The sequence below is a fragment of the Nycticebus coucang genome, chromosome 1 (assembly GCF_027406575.1).
Source record: "Nycticebus coucang isolate mNycCou1 chromosome 1, mNycCou1.pri, whole genome shotgun sequence".
Classification (NCBI taxonomy): Eukaryota; Metazoa; Chordata; class Mammalia; order Primates; family Lorisidae; genus Nycticebus; species Nycticebus coucang.
The window spans coordinates 45,497,738-45,516,537 of NC_069780.1; the positions used below are offsets into that span (position 1 = coordinate 45,497,738).

Consider the following 18,800-nt stretch of genomic DNA (forward strand, 5'->3'; position numbering starts at 1 on the left):
TCAAATATAGATTTTTTTCATACGGCAAATTTTTTTTTTTTTAGGAGGCCCTGGCTGGGTTTGAACCTACCACCCCCAGTGTACGGGGCCAGCACTTTAACCACTGAGCTATGGGTGCCCAAATAGGGCAAATTTTAAATATTTTGATCAACTGTAGATTCCAGTTGGATTTGAGTGACAGAACGATTTTTAAAAATGTACCTAGATTGATTTGGGGATTATAAAACCATCTAAGACAGTTCTCTATATTGTTTAAAAAATAAAAGCCACTGCTTTAATAACTTTGATTTTGTATCCTTTTGTTTCTTTGTATTCTTTTGTTTCTTTGTGGTCTTTTTTATTTTTTAATTAAATCATAGCTGCGTACATTAATGCAATCATGGGGTACAATGTGCTACTTTTATATACAATTTGAAATATTTTCATCGAACTGGTTAACATAGCCTTCATGGCATTTTCTTAGTTATTGTGTTCAGACATTTATATTCTGCATTTAGTAAGTTTCACATGTACCCTTCTAAGATGCACCGTAGGTGTGGTCCCACCAATTACCCTCCCTCCAACCAGCCTCCCCCCTCCACTCCCCTCCCTTGCCCCTTTCCCCAAATTCTTGTGCTGTAATAGGGTTATAGCTTTCATGTGAAAGCTATAAATTAGTTTCATAGTAGGGCTGAGTACATTGGATACTTGTTCTTCTTTTTGGTGTACAGTAGATTAGAAGCAGGAGATTGGGAGGAAACTGAGATAAATGAACATGATGGAAAAGTCAGCTAGAAATATGGGAGAATGTAGAAAAGCTTACTGGAACTGTTATAAAAGTATAGGCAATTAATATTTCGGTATCTTCTGTGGGTATCAGTGTGTGAAAACATGACATGTTCAAACAAATAGCCTATTTGCTCAGAAGGAGATTCAGTGTAATGACTTTGTTTATTCATGGCCTATACAAAAAAGAGCTTGCAGGGAAGGGCGAGAGCACTGGTTTCAAAGTTAATGCCGAATTGGTTTGCACAGTTGTTTACCAGCTCTATAGTATTAATTCAGTCAATTAACTTCTTTGAGCCTGAGTTTCCCTGAGCGTAGAAAGGAGAGTTGTTTCACAGAATAGTAACTGAGGTTATAAAAGATTAACATAATCAACTAGTACTTCAATCTTCAAACTTTTTGGTCTCAGGGTATCTTTGTACTCTTAAAAAAGTATTGATGACCTCAAAGAGCTTTTGTTTCTATAGGTTATATTTATCAATATTTGCTACATTAAGCATTAAAACTGAAGACTTAAAAATATTTATTCATTTAAAGAATAATAAACCCCTTCTATGTTAACATTAGTCACATTTTTAATGAAAAATGATGGCTTCTGAAAACAAAAAAATTTAGCAGGATGAATGGCATTGTTTTACGCTTTCCAAATCTCTGTAATGCCTGGCTTCATAGAAGATGGCTGAATTCTTGTGTTTGTTGTTGTATTCAGATTGTCGTTGATAATTTCTGCACATAAGAAAATCCAGCCTCACACACAATGTAGTTGGAAATGGGAGAATTTTTATAGACTTTCCTAGAAATTATGGATATTCTTCTTCAAGGTTAATTACAATGTGAAATCTGAAACCATAGTAGATAATGCTTCATCCTTTGTTACATTCAAACACATTAGTCCCTCTTGCACTTTTAATGGATGTTTTACTCACGCATGATTTTGTAACATCCATTAAGTCATTTGCTAAGTTATGCAAATCCTTCATGTGTTGATATATTTAATTAATGTCACATCTTTTTAAAAAACCGCTTTTGTTAACATCACCAAAGATATTAGCAGGAAGCCTTTTATAAGTATTGGGAAGTTGCAGAACTTACGTGGGTAGATTCAGGTTTGCCAGAATACTTACTTTCATTTAAAAGTTTTAATTTTGTCATTAGCAATAGAGATACCAGCTTTTTTCCATGAAGTGACAGGTTGCCTCTAATCTGCCATTACCCAAGTCTGAATAACTAAAGTTCATCCATCATTCTTTTCAGGTAAAAATGGTATTGCTTGATAAAACCAGCTAAATTCAAGTGGTAACTCAAACTATCCTCTCAATGCTTTTTCTTGAAAAAACTGTCTCAAGTATGCAGCAAAAATACTTCATGTGTATTTCCCATTTCCTCACACAGAATAACAAAAAGATGTGTAAATTAAGTAAATTAATAAAGTAAATAAATTTTGCTGTTTCATCAAGCATTAAGTGAAACTGGCTTTAAAAAAACACACAACAGTGTGGCAATGAAGAATACAATGACTAATACAATTTGGTGTCATTGCCTAGAACAGTGCTAGCAGTGCAAATGTCAACATGGTCAAAAGTGATGTCTCAGTATTATGAAAATCAGTCTGACTTCACAGACCCTTGAAAGGTTCTGTGGCTACACTTTGAGAACTGAACTAGAAAAATATATAACTAGGACATACTGGACATTCTCTAAATTGTAGCTGTAGGGATATATGACTAACATAACTTTAGTTTTCTAGTTTCCATTTCTAATATAAGCAGGTGATATGGTGTTAACTGAACTCCAAAGATACTTCTGTGCTTTGTCTGTATCTTGGTACTTGAGTTTTTCCATCCGTATAGTGGTGCCCTGGTTCTTTGTGCTTTTAGTGAAGGAAAAAGCTCCCTGCAGACCTTCAGGTTCTCAGATATAAAACACTTGCTCTCCCATAAGGGGGTAACAAAAATTGGAATGGTCTTAAGTAAATTTCTCTATAAATCTAAATGTCTTAGTTCCCTTTTCTTCAGCTTTACCCTGTAAAATAAGATTTATCTTTCAGGATTATGTTTGGTTGAGCCTGCTTTATATATGGTCCAGATTTGGTCTTATTTAGATATATTAAAGATTAGAGGGCAATAGTCATTTTTAGTAGAGCTGTTTTAGTTAAGGTAGTATTTATAAGAGAGAAATCTTTTCATGATACTATTAAATTTAAAAACTATTGGTGCCTACTGTGTATCAGAACTGGGGATTAGTAACAATTATAAGGAGATAATAAGGAATCATGGTTAAGAACATGGACTTTTGAATCATACATAGATTTCCTAGCTGTGTGACCTTGGACAAGTTACTTATTAACCTTCCTAAGCCTCTGTTTTCTCATCTACAAAATCAAGATGATAGTAATTTCTTCATAAGGTTCTTCTTCCAACTTGAATAAGCAGTCAGTAAATAATAGCTAGTTATTTCTGGTCTAATATTTTACATGCTGTCATAACAACCTCTCACCCATTTAAATTCACTGAATGTTCCTAATATTCCTATGAGGTAGGAAAAATGGATTATCATCCCATTGTATAAACAAGGAAACTGAGATTGTGAGGGGTGAAAAGGCTTGCTTACCACCCTGTAATTACTGAGTCCGAACTTCAACCTAAGCCGATTATCTTCAAATGCTGGATTTTTCCATTATAACACTTTCTCAATGAAGATCATGTTTCATATAACAGGGGAAACACAGTTCTACATGACCTAGCAGGAATAGCACAATTCTGGCATTGCTGACATCCTTAAGTGATAATAAACTGAACAAAGAACCATACATTTTTTATAAAGGGTTCAAAAAACAGCTGTCATTTTGAGTCTTAAAGAATAAATTTCCTGTTTTTTAATTGGAAAAGAATTTAGTTCTTTTTTTTTTTTTTTGTAGAGACAGAGTCTCAATGTACCACCGTCAGGTAGAGTGCCATGACGTCACATGGCTCACAGCAACCTCTAACTCCTGGACTTTCGCGATTCTCTTGCCTCAGCCTCCCGAGCAGCTGGGACTACAGGCGCCCGCCACAATGCCTAGCCATTTTTTTGTTGCAGTTTGGCCCGGGCTGGGTTTGAACCTGCCACCCTTGGTATATGGGGCCGGCACCCTACTCACTGAGCCACAGGTGCCGCCCAAGAATTTAGCTCTTTATAGAAAACTTTAGAGAAGTATAAATAGAATAAATTCCGTAAGATTATTTAAATAATTTTGTTTTCCTCTCCTTTCCTCCCCACCACAGGCTTTAGAAAAGAACTCAAGAATTTGGAAGCAGGCTATAAATCTCATGAGTTCCACCCAGAATCACATCTCCAAATAAAAAATAATTTGATAAAAAGGTAATCACAGAGAAAATAAAAGCCTTCTTTTCCGGAGTGCACACATCATGGGGGCTCTTATCAGAAGGGCATAAGCAGTGAGTCTACGGTATTACTATGACGCCTACTTATTTGGGAATCATTAGTAGGATGTGGAGCTAAGGATAGAAGGCCCACAAAATGCCATACACGTGTATAACATCTGATTTTCTGTTTTGCATTCTTATGAGGTAGGTAGTATTTTACAAAAAAGAGGACATCTGAGGCTTAGATGATGTAATGCTGCCAAAGCAATGGAGCTGAAATTTGATTGTAGTTCTGTCTACCTAGCAAGTCTCAACTCTCTTGTACCATTCTATTGTATGTAATTCCATGTAATTCACACTAGAAAAAATTTGCAATGTGATATCATTTATCTTCACCTTAGAAGATAATTATTACCTAGAGGTAATCTTAAATAAACTAATTTTAAATTAGTACACTGTCCTCATATTAGTATGTATCAGAATTTAAATACCTCTACCTGTCTTGTCGTTAAACTTTGGAAAGTTTCAGAGTATTGAATTATTGGTTGTAATATTTTTTCCATAAGTTCTATGCTATATTTTATCATAAATAAATGTAATTTTAGTGTTTTTAAGTTGCAATTAGTTTTTAAAATTATATTTCTAATTATTAGAAATACGATTTTGATAATGATGTATGTTTCTGGTAAGCATACACATATTAAGTCATGAAGTTTTGGATTCAGAGAAGGCAGAAAATGTTGATGGTTGGGAATATCTTCACCTTTCTATTGTTAAATGTTTAAATAAAAAGTTAATATAAGCCACATATTGGACAAATCAAACTACAGGACAAATGTTTGTTTTCCTAGTTCTACATATTTGCATATAGCTTTGTTTTTACTTTTATATTTCAGGTCACATATTCATGAAACCAGTGGAAAATTACTTCCTTCACCCAGTCCACAAACCAAGGACCATACTGCAAGAGAACATACCCATCAGTCAGATGAACAGAAACTTGAAAAACCAGATGAATGCAGATTTTCTGAGACACTTAATATAGAAAATTCTGAGAGAAGAGGTTTGCCTTTTCATGGTGATAACTCTGCTTCTGGGAAGAGAGTGAACAGCAATGAAATAGTCTTACCATCTTCATTGAGCTCTTCACACATGAGAAATATTGGCTTAAAGCCAGAAATTGCCCCCCTCTTCCAGCAACAAAGTATGACGGAACAATGTTACTCTGAGAACTCTCTGTCCAAAGAACATACAGTTCAGCCAACCTGCAGATCTGATGGGTGTCAGATGCCAAAACCTTATTGCCAGAATCTACCACCCCCTTTGCCACCAAAGAAATACGCTATAACTAGTGTGCTACAGTCGGAGAAAAATGAATCTACAGCTGATGTCAATCTTACAGAGGTGTTTCAAGCTAATTCTTCTAGTCTTCCAAAGCACAGTTTAAGTATAGCTTCAGAACCAAATTTAGAAGTGAGTATATATGTAAATGATCAAAGACGGAAAGGAACATGTCAAGTGAAAGAACGTGTTGATAACACATCAGACTACCCATCCAGCTCTTCAACTAATGATGTTCAGGCAAACTCAGGTGCAATTAGTGATGCATTTTGCCAACCAGAACTAGACTCTAGTTCTCCCTGTACAAATGAGACAATATCATTAACCACCTATTTTTCAGTTGATAGCTGCATGACTGATACATATAGATTGAAGTATCATCAGAGACCTAAGCTGTGTTTTCCAGAAAGCAGCGGCTTTTGTAATGATAATTCACTATCTCAGAGTGAAAGAGCCGTGGGGCCTGTGTTACATAATAGTCTTGGTTCAGGCTACCCTTCTGAGCAAAGATGTAAACCTAGCATACACTGTAATAGATAAATGATGGCCTTGATAAGCTTGTACTTCTCAGAGGCCATTTAACTATAAAAGGAACTTACTGACCAAACCTAGTGATACTAAATCAAAACCCATAGCATTTTTAAAGTCACCAATTTATGTGTGTGTGTATAATTTATATAAAGTTTTACGCTGATCAGTTTATTGGCATTTTAGAAGTCCCTTTGAATAGTCTTGGCATGCCTTGAAAAATAAAAAACCGGGGTATATAACAATTCATTTGCTATATACTACAGTTGAATAAAAAATTTGTCCCTCTGATGTGTGGCTACTAACCAGTATTAAATAAACCAGTACTTGTGTGTAGATTGTAAACTATGCTAATGGAAAAATACCAAGTGATACATAGTTTATCTAGTCGAAGAACTATTTGGTTTATGAAGACGCACTTTCTAATGGGTAACCAAGATTGGAGTTTCGCCCATTTATTTTTGACTTCTGTGATAGTCTACTATGTATGATCCCACTAAGTGTCTTAAAAAAAAAATGACCCTTGAATTTGATAGCATTTGGGGAAAAAATGCCTTAAGATTAAGTTTTTAAATTAAATTTTCAAAATCATATTGAATTTAACTTTGCTCCTAGTTAACATGAATTAGACCTTTGACTATTATGTGTCCATAAATACTACTTCAGCTGTGTAAGCTAAAAAGTACTTAAACTTTGTTATATTTATTTATCTTGTTACATTTTTTAAAATTTTATATGAAATGTGAATGGTCTTTATTTTGGTTTATGTTGGGCTGCTAACAACCAGTGTTAAGAATTAATCTAGGGCCCTCTTGTTGGCAACGTCACTGTAACTGCCCACTGTGTTTTTCTCTGCTATAATCTTGTCAACCCATTTTACTGATTTTCACCTTCTTGAATCTGAAAATCTATTTAGGTTTCCAGATGAAATTTCTGCCTTTCACATAGGTTTAATTTTAATTAAACCTTTAATGTTAATGTTTAATTTGAGCATCCTTCCCTTTTTTTTTATACTCTAAACAAATAGCAATTGTATCTCAACTACTTTCGTGGGGATGACTTTGTTTAAAAACAAAGAAATTTTTCATTATTATCATGACTTTAGGAGTGAAAATAAGTTACTTTAATTGCCTTATTTCATTAGTTGTCATTTTATTTTATACTAAGCTAATAAACTAATGGTAAACTTAGAGTTAGTTTTAATGTTCACTCCAGAGAATTGAGAATCAGAATTAAAATTCTCTTTACATCCCTAAATGGGTAAATTTCATGCATATAACATATGATTCAATAAACTAGTACATTCCATATCTTGGCTGATTTCATAAATTGCATTAAAATATTCTAAAATGTAAATGATTAAATATGAACACTTTTAGATAAATAGAAAATAATTGCTTATAAAAGTTTAACTCTACCCAGTTATTAGATCTTGGCCAAATTTTATTTTCTACCTATATAGAAGTTTTGACTAGCCTTTTCTAACCATGATAGTGGTTATTTTATATTCTTGTTTAGAAATACTTGAATACCCACTAAACTAAATTTTATTGTTTAAGAAATCTTATTTTTAACATAATTTTTAGTATGGAGGTCTGTAAATAATGTAAAGTCTGTAAATTGTATTTGAAATGTCAGTGTTTTTAATTGTTGCTTTTATAACATTGTAAAATACTAGAAAATGGGCTTCAAATATTTCTAATAGCTTTCAAAAACCTTCTGTGTAGGTTTTTTTTTTTTAATTTCTGTTTGGTTAATATAACTCAGTTGGAAATGTATTATTGAAACATTTAAACTAATTTCTGTATTTAATAGTTTCCTAAATTTGTCTTTTCAACTCAGTTGAGTTGCAAACATCAAACAGAAATGTCCAGTTTTGCCCAAAAAGTACCGTCCAGGGTGAAACAAACTAGAAACTGACCTTTTGTTTTTATAACACTCCAAATACAGATCGAATACATATTTACTAACTAATCATTCACATGTAAAACTTTTACTTCTAGGGTGCGTATTTATTTTTATACATCTGGTTAGAAGCTTATTATGCCTTTTAAAATAATGCACCCAACAATCATGTTTAAAATATTCATTTTCAGAATGTTATATATTCATGTGAAACCAGTTGCTTCTGGTTCAAAAAATTTAAGATAAACTCATTTTTAATATGATTGGACTGTTCTTTGTGTTCATGAACTGTGTCCCTCCCTCCCACACACCTGCCCCCATGGATTACAATTTATATATTTTATGGGAAATTTAAGTTGAGGGTACTTGGAATTACACTGATCAGGACATGTTGTCTATCACAGATTCCTGAAAGTTAAAACTTCAAAAAGATCTAAATCACAACTCGTAAAAGAGGAGTTAGTAAACTTTCTATAAGATAAAGAGCCAGACAGCACTCCTGCATATTCTAGGGTTTAAGTCCACTGCTACATTGTTCTGCTCCAGTATTTAGTCTTGATCTTGTACTGTTGTAGACTCCATGTTTGTGTAGCCCCAAAAATCACATGTTGAAGCCCTGTCCCCAGTAAAATGGCAGTACATAGTTCTTTGGGAGGTAATTAGGTTAAGAGGGTAGAGCCCTCCTAAGGGAATTAGTGCCTTGTAAGAAAGCGAGAGGGCAGCACCTGTGGCTCAAGGAATAGGGCGCCGGCCCCATATACTGGGGGTGGCAGTTTCAAACCTGGCCCTGGCCAAAACTGCAAAAAAAAAAAAGCAAGAAAGCCTTCTAAATACAGTGAAAAGTTGGCAGAAGAGGGACTTCACCAGAACCTGATCACGCTGGCACCTAGCTTCAGGCTTCTACACTCTAGAACTATGAGCAGTAAATGCCTGTTGTGTATAAGCTAAAAAAGGAAAGAAAAAAAAAAAAAGCCAGCTAGTAACTAATATAGGCTTTGTGGATCATAAAATTTCTAATACTCAACTTTGCATTTCTCTGAAAAACAGCCATTAACAATATGTAGACAAACGGGCATGGATTGAAATCCAGACTGCATTTGATTTTCACATGTCATCAAAGTCTTTTCAATTGTTTGAAAACATAAAAGCTATTCTTAGCACACAGGACTTGTTCATATAAACAGGTAGCCAGCCAGATTTGGCCCTTATTTGATGACCTAGGCAGGGGTCCTCAAACTAGGCCCGCACACAGGCCACGTGAGGTGGTATGATTGTGTTTGTTCCCGTTTTGTTTTTTTACTTCAAAATAAGATATGGGCAGTGTGCATAGGAATTTGTTCATAGTTTTTTGTTTTTTTTTTTTTAAACTATAGTTCGGCCCTCCAACTATCTGAGGGACAGTAAACTGGCCCCCTGTTTAAAAAGTTTGAGGACCCCTGAGTCCTAGAGCATAATCTAAAATACCTTTACTGACCGTAAATATCCTTAGGTCTCCAAATGTACTTCCATCCCACATAGGCACTAGGCATTTGGAGTGCTCTACAAATTAAAAATTTAAGGTTAACAGACCCTAAATCTGTTCCTTATAACTGCTAATAAGCCAATTCATTTCAAATGTAACGAATAACTTCATTTACATGAAATTGTGAAATTTATGAAGGAATTTATCAGATTAAAATCACACTGTTCTTTTGATGTCTTTGTTTTTGTCATAGTTTGCAACTGTTTTGGGGTCCCATTTATCCACTTGAAAGCCTTCGAAGTATGGACAACGTAAACAGATACTGTACTTGTAATGGCACAGTTCAATGGTAGCTACAATATCTTACTATCTGCATAACCTTCATACTGCCACTATTTTTTTAAAGAGATTTATTTTGAGGAGATGGGATCTCCCATGTTACCTATGCTGGGGCACAGTGGCAATCCACAGGCTTAATTACAGCACAATATAGTCTCAAACGCCTGGCCTCAAGCAATCTTTCTGTTTCAGCTTCCCAAGTACCTGGGACTATAGGCATGCACCACCACACCCAGCTACCACTATTTTTGTATGCCAATTATAATCATGTCATAATAATAAGTGTGTGAGTCACCAGAACCAACAGCATATCATATAGACATACAAATTTATTATAAAGGATGAACTCACATAATTATGGATACTGAAAAGTCCCACAATATCTGCAAAAAGTAGGCCCTCCAAAGCAAGTGGTGTAGTTCCAGTCCAAAATCCAAAGGCTTGAGAACCAGGATTGCCAATATCTAAGCACAAAGAGGGAGATGTTCCAGCTTAAGCAGAGAGACAATTTGGTATTTCTCTGCCTTTTATTCCATCCAGGCCCTCAAGGGGTTGAATGATGACCACCCTGGAGATAGTTGCTCTTCTTTTACCCAGTCTACTGATTCAAATGTTAATGTCTTCTAAAAACATCCAGAAATATTTTACCAGCTATCTGGGCATCTTTTAGCCCAGTCAAGTTGATACATAGAATTAACTATCACACTAAGATCTATCTTCACTATTAACAGAAATTTTCAGAATTATCTGATAGTTGTGGTAGTTGGCAATAGGTTCAAAAAGGTAGTATGGATTATTATGACTGTGACCGAATAGTAAACTATGTAAGAACTGTTAATCCCCCTCAACCACCAGGTAATTTGTTAAAATAAAACTCAACTACGTAAGTAAACATTGATTAGATAAAATTATTAGCAAGTACTGCAAAAACAAGTGATACAATCTATTTAGTAAATTCAGTGAAATTCCAGTTCTGTGTCCTTTAGGCATGTCCAACCCTTTTTCTTCTCTGCTGCACGTTAGAAGCAGCATTGTCTTAGGCCACACATTAAACAAACACACACTAAGGAAAGCTGAATAACAACATTAACCTCTAGCCTCATGAAGGCAGGAATTTTTGTCTGTTTTGTTCCCTGTGTCTTATAATAACACTGGCCAACGACAGCTCAAACATTTGAATGAGTAAATAATCACACTGACGTTACTGAAATATTTAAGTAAGTTACAGACACTTTAGGGGCTCAAGAGTTTGAAAGGAAGAAAGAAGACATACAGGTAAAAGGACATGCATGGCAGCTTTCTAACACTGGATATTATCTACTTTTTCTAAGACTACATCAACCTTTCACCCATGGCATACCTTTTCATAAGATGCTCACTTAACCTATTAATAAAAGTTTAACTGGTACTTAGAGCCAATAAACAAATTGTGGGCCTACATTTTCTGTGTATCTTTTTTGTTGCACCTCTATGCAATCTTAAGAATACTCCATTCCTCCTCTGAAAATCGTTCCTTCACTTTTGAGTAATTTATTTTTGAATTTATAAATACCTCACATTATTATTCACCGTATCATTTTCAGCATATTAAACCCTGATCAACCCTGAAAAGGTTAAAGACATAACTATATTTCCTAATGAATACACTAAGCCTTTAAATACAAATATTTTTATATTCAACCCTGTAAAGCCACCAGATGTTGCAAAGTTTTTAAACATGAATTAAAGAGTCTAATTTTAAGAACTTATTTATGAATGGGCAAGATCCTGCCCACTTTAATAGATTTCTCCAAATAAGCAAAAGAAAAGTATAAAATGAAAGTCCCATATAGTTTTGAAATTCTGCTGTACAATCCTGTCTTCTTTTTTCAAGAAGTTTGTAGTCAACTTCGGAATTCATTCCAGAAGCAGCTATCAGCAAACCCGTCTGTAAAAACAAGTATTTGTCAGCAATATTTCCTTTATCGTCCCATTTTAACACTTTATGCCAATTTCTGAAAATCTTGATTGACAGTCACTTGCCTAATCCTAGATGATTTTTTACATATTGATAAAAAACATGAAAAAATCTGGACTATTTCTATTAAAGGCTTCCATTTTCTACTCAGAGCTGAAAATTCAGGTCATTTTTAGAAAATTACTGTACTTGATGCATCTTTGGTATATGGGTTAAAAGAAAAAAAAACCCATTCTACTGAAGTTATCAGTCTCAGCTAAGAAAAAGGGGAAGAGAGTAGAAAATCTTCCTCTATAAATGGCTTAACAGAGAATTTTATTAAAATTACCTTTCTGTCCAAGAAATAAGACAAAGGGCCCAAGAAAAAAACAAAATCTTCGTGGAGATTTAGGGATAGGAATACGGAAAGCACTGACTGCTTAAGAAGAAGAGTAAATTTCAGAAAACTCATAAGCATGATGAGTGGGAGGAGTTAACAGTGCTTGAACAATCAACTACGAAGTCCAGAAGGGCTGTCTAAATTGGCTGCACTCCTCTTCCACAGGCGCCCTCCTTCATTCACCGCCTTCTCTCCAGAACTTGTTTCTTACTGCCAGTTGGGTCGCTCTTCTTGTTTTGCTTCCTCCCTGCCCCATTCCCTCAGTTCCTCGCTTTACCCGCTGCCAGAATTGTCTTTATAGAGTGAAGGGCGGTGAAAATTAGAGCACGGATTTTGCAAAGTGAACTTCACAGAACTTTGTGGCCTATCAGTTGGTGTTTTAGGATGTGTGGGTGTGTGTAAAAAAAATGGGAAAGTCAAAAGAGTCTCAGGTTTCTGGGAGGAGTAACTGAGCGGATAAAATTGACGTTTACTTAAATGGGAACACTGAAAAGTAAGTACCTTTGAGTAAGAAGCTGTTGAGAGTTCAGTTTGGGACGCCTGCGCGGTTGTGCAGTAACCACACCTTTAGTCGAGCAAGTACTACAGCCAGACTCCACGCAAACTGCTTTTAGATAAATCACTACTTTGTCAATCTTCACTCTCCTCCGTGCCATGATGAAAAAATAAAGCTCCGAAAGGCTACATAACGTCTTTAGTTTTTCACGGTAGTGCAACTGGCTTCATTTTAAATCATAAGAAACTATGAAGCAAAGTCTCCTTCACACCTCTTTGAAGACCGCCATCGAGGTGCCAGCAAGGACATTTTCACTCCAGTCCCTTTCCCGTCTCCCCCACGACCCGACTCCACCTCTCATCAGCACTGCGATCTCGGACATACTGGACAAGAACTCTCCGGAATTCAGTTCCCCTACCCCGCCCAAAATGGGGTAAATGTTCTCTCAACTCACCATACTCACCATGGCCAAAAATACACAAATAAAAACACCACCACGTCGAAAAGAATGAAGAGCCAAAGATCCAACCAGTAGGAGTGTTTCTGAAGATTGTTTGACCCGGCCTGCGGCCGCACATGGTGGTTCGGTTCCTGCCTCCCAGCCTCGCCCAAGGCTCGCCGCTCGCGGAGACCATCCCGCGCGGGTACCGCCGCCGCGCCCACCTCCATCTCGCTCCCGCAGCAGAGCCTCACGTCCAGCACCCCAGAGCCGCTTGGTTCCTGCACTTCCGCCTCTGCTGCCGGAAAACTGGGCTAAGCCGCGGCGGCCCCGCCCCCGGAAGTAGGCCGAGCCTGCACCTCCTTCCGCGCAGGCGCCGGGCCCGCTCCCCCAGGCCTGAGTGACTGCGGGTAGGCGGCGGGGCCTCTGCCTGGAGGAAAGAAGCGGGTTGTTCACTTCTACTTTGCGGGGGCGGAAAGCTGGTTGTTCAGGTTTGGCTGGAAAGAGGAATACACTGTCCCTGACTTCCAGTCCCGTTCCCGCCAGGGGATGGCCTCCACCTTGGAACGGCCCTTGGATCGCCTCTCCCGTCCCTGTATTCCTTTGGGATCCTTAAGCCAAAGTATTAGGAAGGCCGACTCGCATGGGTTTTGTACTGTCTCTGGAGTTTTACGCTTTATCTTTGAAACAGCACTTGGGAGATAGACATCATGAGCTTGAGAGGTTTTTTTTAAATACTGTAATCTTTAATTAATAAAAACATTACAGGTTTTGCTAGGCAAATTACAGATCCGTACTCTAGACAAAATCAAACCAATACATCGCTCTTTAATAACTGGGGGAAAAGCTAAGCAATCTTAGTTTCATGACTTCACAGACACTAACCATATTTTCTTAACATAAACACCAACGACCAGCCCCATCTGGAATCAGGCATAAGGGTGACATAAAAATCTGGATTTGTAACCAATTCCCATAAGAATCCACCGACGTTAGCAGACTTTTGTGTTTAAAGGACAGTTTTTTAAAAAGGTATCTTATATACCCTGTTTTTCCAGTCATGTGCCAAAGAGTCAAACCCTCCCTCTACATTTACCAACGCTTTGCTAATCAAAGGCTGCAAAATTAAGTATTAGTTGTCAGTGCCCAACAGTGAAGTACAGTATGTCCATAAAGTTCATGTGCAGTTCAAAACAGTTGAGTTTCTAAGAGGGAGAGCAAATTACTAGAATTTTGTGAGTACCTCAAATAAGTGAATTCAAGAATAATCTGAAGGTTTGGGAGTGAGCCTCAGCAAGATTAGAATACTTGCAAAAAGAAAATGATTGACCCATACTGCCTGGATTTTACTTGATGGCTCCAATTTCAAATATTCTCTGTATTACATTATGCATGCTGAATTGTTCAGAAAATGGAGGCATCTAGGCGTATAAGCGGTTCTCTTAGTGCATAGTAAATGGAGATAGGATTGTGTAGTTGTGTTTTTACATAAACTGTCATTAAATCTTCATAAAACTCTGAGGCTGGGATTACTCCATTTTCCAGAATTAGAAAATGAGACAGGAAAGGAAAAAGTTGTCTGAGATTACTAAAAAAAATTATAAAGCCTAAAATTAACCCCAAGTCCAGCATTCTTTTTTTTTTTTTTTTTTTTTTTGGCCAGGGCTGGGTTTGAACCCACCACCTTCAGCAGTGGGGCTGGCACCCTATCCTTTGAGCCACAGGCACCTTCCCCAAATCCAGCATTCTTAATGTTGTTGTCTTAAAACTTTCCAACTTTGCTTTAGTTTGCTTCCAAATCAGTTATAGGGTTATAGAAACAAAGATAATATACCACTTTTAAAGAAAAACATAAAGTCTTTTGCTTTGTAGATTCTGGGGATGAGAAGGCTGTTGCCTGAGGATTAATTAGACTATAACCTAGATTATCTGTGTGTTGGAGACTGGAAAAGATACTGGATTTATGTGAGTTTTTACAAAAATCAGGAAGGACAAAAGATGGAAGCATTCTTAATAACTAGGGGAATAATTGATCCCCTAGTTATTGAAACAATAATTCAATATTCAATTATTCCCCTAGTTATTGAAACATGATTAAAAACTATTGAAATTAGTGTAGAAGTAGCCTAATGTGAACAGAAAAACTTGCGAAATGGTTTCAGATGTGTCTTTGGCACAATGTCACATGCTCATCTATAGTTTGATCTCTTGAGTTAGGAACATCTGTCAGACTTGATAAAGTAATTCATGTAAACAGGGAGTGGTCATTTAAACTAAATCTAGTTGAAATATCCTATCATCTCTTCTGACTTCATACCTGTAAAATCCCATTGATTCTTGATTACTCCACCTGACAGAAACAAGTAGAGTTGTAGAGGAGACTGTGTCCCTAAATCCAAAGCAATTTAACTTAAAAGAAGTACTGGGCGGCGCCTGTGTTTCAGTGAGTAGGGCACCAGCCCCATATACCAAGGGTGGTGCGTTCAAACCCGGCCCCGGCCAAACTGCAACAAAAAATAGCCGGGTGTTGTGGCCGGCCCTTGTAGTCCCAGCACTTGGGAGGCTGAGGCAAGAGAATCGCCTAAGCCCAGGAGTTGGAGGTTGCTGTGAGCCGTGATGCCACAGCACTCTACCAAGGGTGATGAAGTGAAACTCTGTATCTAACAAAAAAAAAAAAAGAAAATACTATACTGAAATCTAGTCAAGTAAACTTGATAAGTCCAACTCTTGTCATTCAAGAGTTCTGCATTTTCCCAACCTCCTTGAACTTTTCTCCTTCACATAGTCAAGTGAAAAATACACTCTAGAATCTACAGATTGTAGTTGCACTACAACCATGATCCAGCACATTTATACATAATATTGGCACAATTACCTTATTGGTCTGGAGTGGAGAAGATAGTGTAGGAGAATGCTTTAACAGTCAAAGACAGCTTGTGTTTTTAACAGAAGTTAGTTCAAGTGCAGTACATTCTCAGGAAGGAGATGATCAATTTTTTTTTTTTTTCTGTAGAGACAAGAGTCTCACTGTACCGCCCTCGGGTAGAGTGCCGTGGCGTCACACGGCTCACAGCAACCTCCAGCTCTTGGGCTTACACAATTCTCTTGCCTCAGCCTCCCAAGCAGCTGGGACTACAGGCACCCGCCACAATGCCCGGCTATTTTTTTGTTGCAGTTTGGCTGGGGCTGGGTTTGAACCCACCACCCTCGGCCTATGGGGCTGGCGCCGTAATCACTGAGCCACAGGTGCCGCCAGGAGATGATCAATTAATAAACATAAGGTGGTAAAGCAGAATTCTTTAGGCAGGCCGCACATAGTAGCAGTATGCTAATGCTACAGGTAACTGTAATCCTAGCACTTTGGGAGGCCAAGAAGGGAGGATTGCTTGAGCTCAGGAGTTCAGGACCAGCCTGAGCAAGAATAAGACACCATCTCTTTAAAAATATATATATAGAAAAATTAGCCAGGTGTGGTGGCGCATATGTAGTCTCAGCTACTCAGGAACCTGAAGCAGGAGGATCACTTGGGCCCAGGAGTTTTAGACTTCTGTGAACTATAACGATGCCATTGCACTCTAAAAGAGTTATTGAAGCAGCTGTCCAGCTAGTATGTTCATTTAACAAAACATCCTACTGGTTATTCTAGGTATTAAAGGAATTTTACAAAGTAACCTTTCCAATGGTATAGGTAAAGTACTGGGTTGTTGTAATTTTCATCTGAAAAACATAAGTGTTTATCTTAAATCATCTCTTTCTTATATTTACTTCATGTTTTACTCTTTCAAGTTGGATACCTGTCCCAACAATAACCATGTTGATTAGGATAGCAAGTTATTTCTCCATCATCTGAGTCATTTTACCCATTTTTTTCTTATTCATCATATTGCTTTGGATATCTATGAAAGTTTATTTAAGAGTTGCACTACCATCATAAACAAGTTGCCGCTTCTCTTGTATCTTCATCTTAGATAGCTAAGATGGCACCTCCCATCTTTCTACTCACTAATAATCTGGCTCCGCCCTACTCAGCCAACCTGGTGCCAGCACACACCCTTTACTCTAAGTAGGGGCTTTCTTCCATCTTCCTCATGGAAACTATTCTCCTCTTGGCCTCTGGGCTCTGAAGCATGTTGTTCCAGTTAAACTGGAATAAATTCTTCTGCACATAAGTCCTACCCATCCTTCGGGGCTCAACTTAAGAGCCAACTTCATAAAATTTGCTTCACTACAATTAACATCGATTTCTCCATTCTCATTATTGCTAACATACCAATTGCAAAAACTTCACATTTAATTTGTCTCCAAATACTTCATATGTCATGCGTTCTTCTTGGGGAGAGAGTTGTTTTCTCTAGATCAAGGCAGTGAGTGAAGTGTTTGTTTTCAAAGTTTTTTGCCTTCCTTCAGGGCCTATCATTTCTTTCTACATTCATTAACAATCTCCTTTTATTGAGGCTATCTATTAGACTGGTTATCTTTTAAAATTGCTCTACCTCCAACTCAAAAAACACTGAAATTTTCTTGACATGTTGTCTGACATAGTGGCTTGATTTGTAGCAATTTTATTTAAATTATCTCCTCTGTTAAGAGAATTAAGTATACTTTAGGGGGGAGTTTGTATTTTTATCATCTTTGCAATCTTCACACCCTTCAAACAGTGACTTGAACATGGGTGACATTTAATATTATTCATCTATTATTCACCTACTAACACATTCCTGGTCAGAAAACAAACTTGTTGAATTGTCTCTTTTAGAACATAATAGTGTAATTCTCTTTTAGAACATAATAGGCCAGAACATAACCACTGGCCTACTGGTAATACTACTGGTCTACTATTCTGGGATAATTCTACTGATCTACTATTCTGGGGTAACTTTCTGAGGTTTTTTTGAAGTACTAGTAATAGAAATCTGCTGGTCCATTTTCATTTTGCGGCTTTCCCATCTTTAATTTTAGTCAATAAATTTTGAATACCTACTGTTAAGCAGTTAGTTAGACACGAGCAGGGTGATGACGGATGTGATCAGGCCATTTTAGGCTGGTTTTGGGTCAGGCTGACCTAAACAATTATGGGAATGGGGTTAGGAAAGACCTTGTAGGTGGGTTGCCTTGAGATAGAGCAGTGGTTCTCAACCTTCTTAATGCTGCGATCCTTTAATACCGTTCCTTATGTTGTGGTGACCCCCAACCATAAAATGATTTTCGTTGCTACTTCATAACTGTAATTTTGCTACTGTTATGAATCGTAATGTAAATATCTGATATGCAGGATGTATTTAAAGGGGTCATGACCCACAGGTTGAGAACTGCTGAGATAGAGGCTGAGTAACATTCTAGGGATTTTTTGATGTGGTCAGACAGATGTGGTCATGCTGACATAGGCTGTTTTGCAAACAGAGTTGATTGAGACCCCAGGAGATTTCCAAGAAGCAGCTGGTATCCCCCCCAAAACGTGTATATAAAACCTAAAACTGTGCTTTCCACAGTATAAAGTGCAAGTTGTGAGGTGGCTGGGCCCCTATGGCTTGGGAGAACGTCCAGGTGATGATCCCCCTTCTACTGACCCTCCTCAACAAGTAACAACATATTTTCTCTAAGCTTCAACTTTTAACCCAGCAGAAGAAAAACATGTTTTCCTTAAAACTTTAGTTTTTAACTTTATGGCACACTTCAAAGCAGTCATGTATGTTTCCCAGTTGATCTTGTAGACATGTAGTTTGCACATATTTTAGAGGTCACACTGTAATAACAAATTATGTTTCCCTGGGAATTTGTGCCTGTTTCTCATCATTAAGTTGAAAATGTGTCTTACTTCCTTGAG

At 37.2% G+C, this 18,800-nt stretch overlaps 2 protein-coding genes across 3 annotated transcripts in view; one reads left to right on the forward strand and one right to left on the reverse strand.

Annotated features, from left to right (window-relative positions):
- USP53 (ubiquitin specific peptidase 53) overlaps positions 1-8,167 on the forward strand; it is a 64,448-nt gene extending 56,281 nt beyond the window's left edge. The window contains exons 15-16 of the mRNA XM_053572567.1: positions 4,029-4,125; positions 5,027-8,167. Of these exons, the coding sequence (XP_053428542.1) occupies positions 4,029-4,125; positions 5,027-6,011 (1,082 nt within the window). The 3' untranslated portion in view covers positions 6,012-8,167. The remainder of the gene's footprint in view (positions 1-4,028; positions 4,126-5,026) is intronic.
- Positions 8,168-10,016: 1,849 nt separating this feature from the next.
- Positions 10,017-13,292, reverse strand: C1H4orf3 (chromosome 1 C4orf3 homolog). 2 transcript variants are annotated; one of them, XM_053572839.1, is made up of 2 exons: positions 12,992-13,292; positions 10,017-11,632 (listed from the first exon to the last, which is right to left on the reverse strand). In XM_053572839.1, exon 1 carries the CDS (start codon positions 13,204-13,206, stop codon positions 12,997-12,999), a length of 210 nt encoding a protein of 69 aa, XP_053428814.1. In that variant the 5' UTR covers positions 13,207-13,292; the 3' UTR covers positions 10,017-11,632; positions 12,992-12,996. The 2 variants fall into 2 exon arrangements, with proteins under 2 accessions (XP_053428814.1, XP_053428888.1); XM_053572913.1 differs by having other exon boundaries at positions 13,001-13,287.
- Positions 13,293-18,800: the final 5,508 nt, after the last annotated feature.

Excerpts from the sequence above, each read along its gene's own strand:
- C1H4orf3 (XM_053572839.1), bottom strand. The coding sequence starts at position 13,206 with ATGGAGGTGGGCGCGGCGGCGGTACCCGCGCGGGATGGTCTCCGCGAG.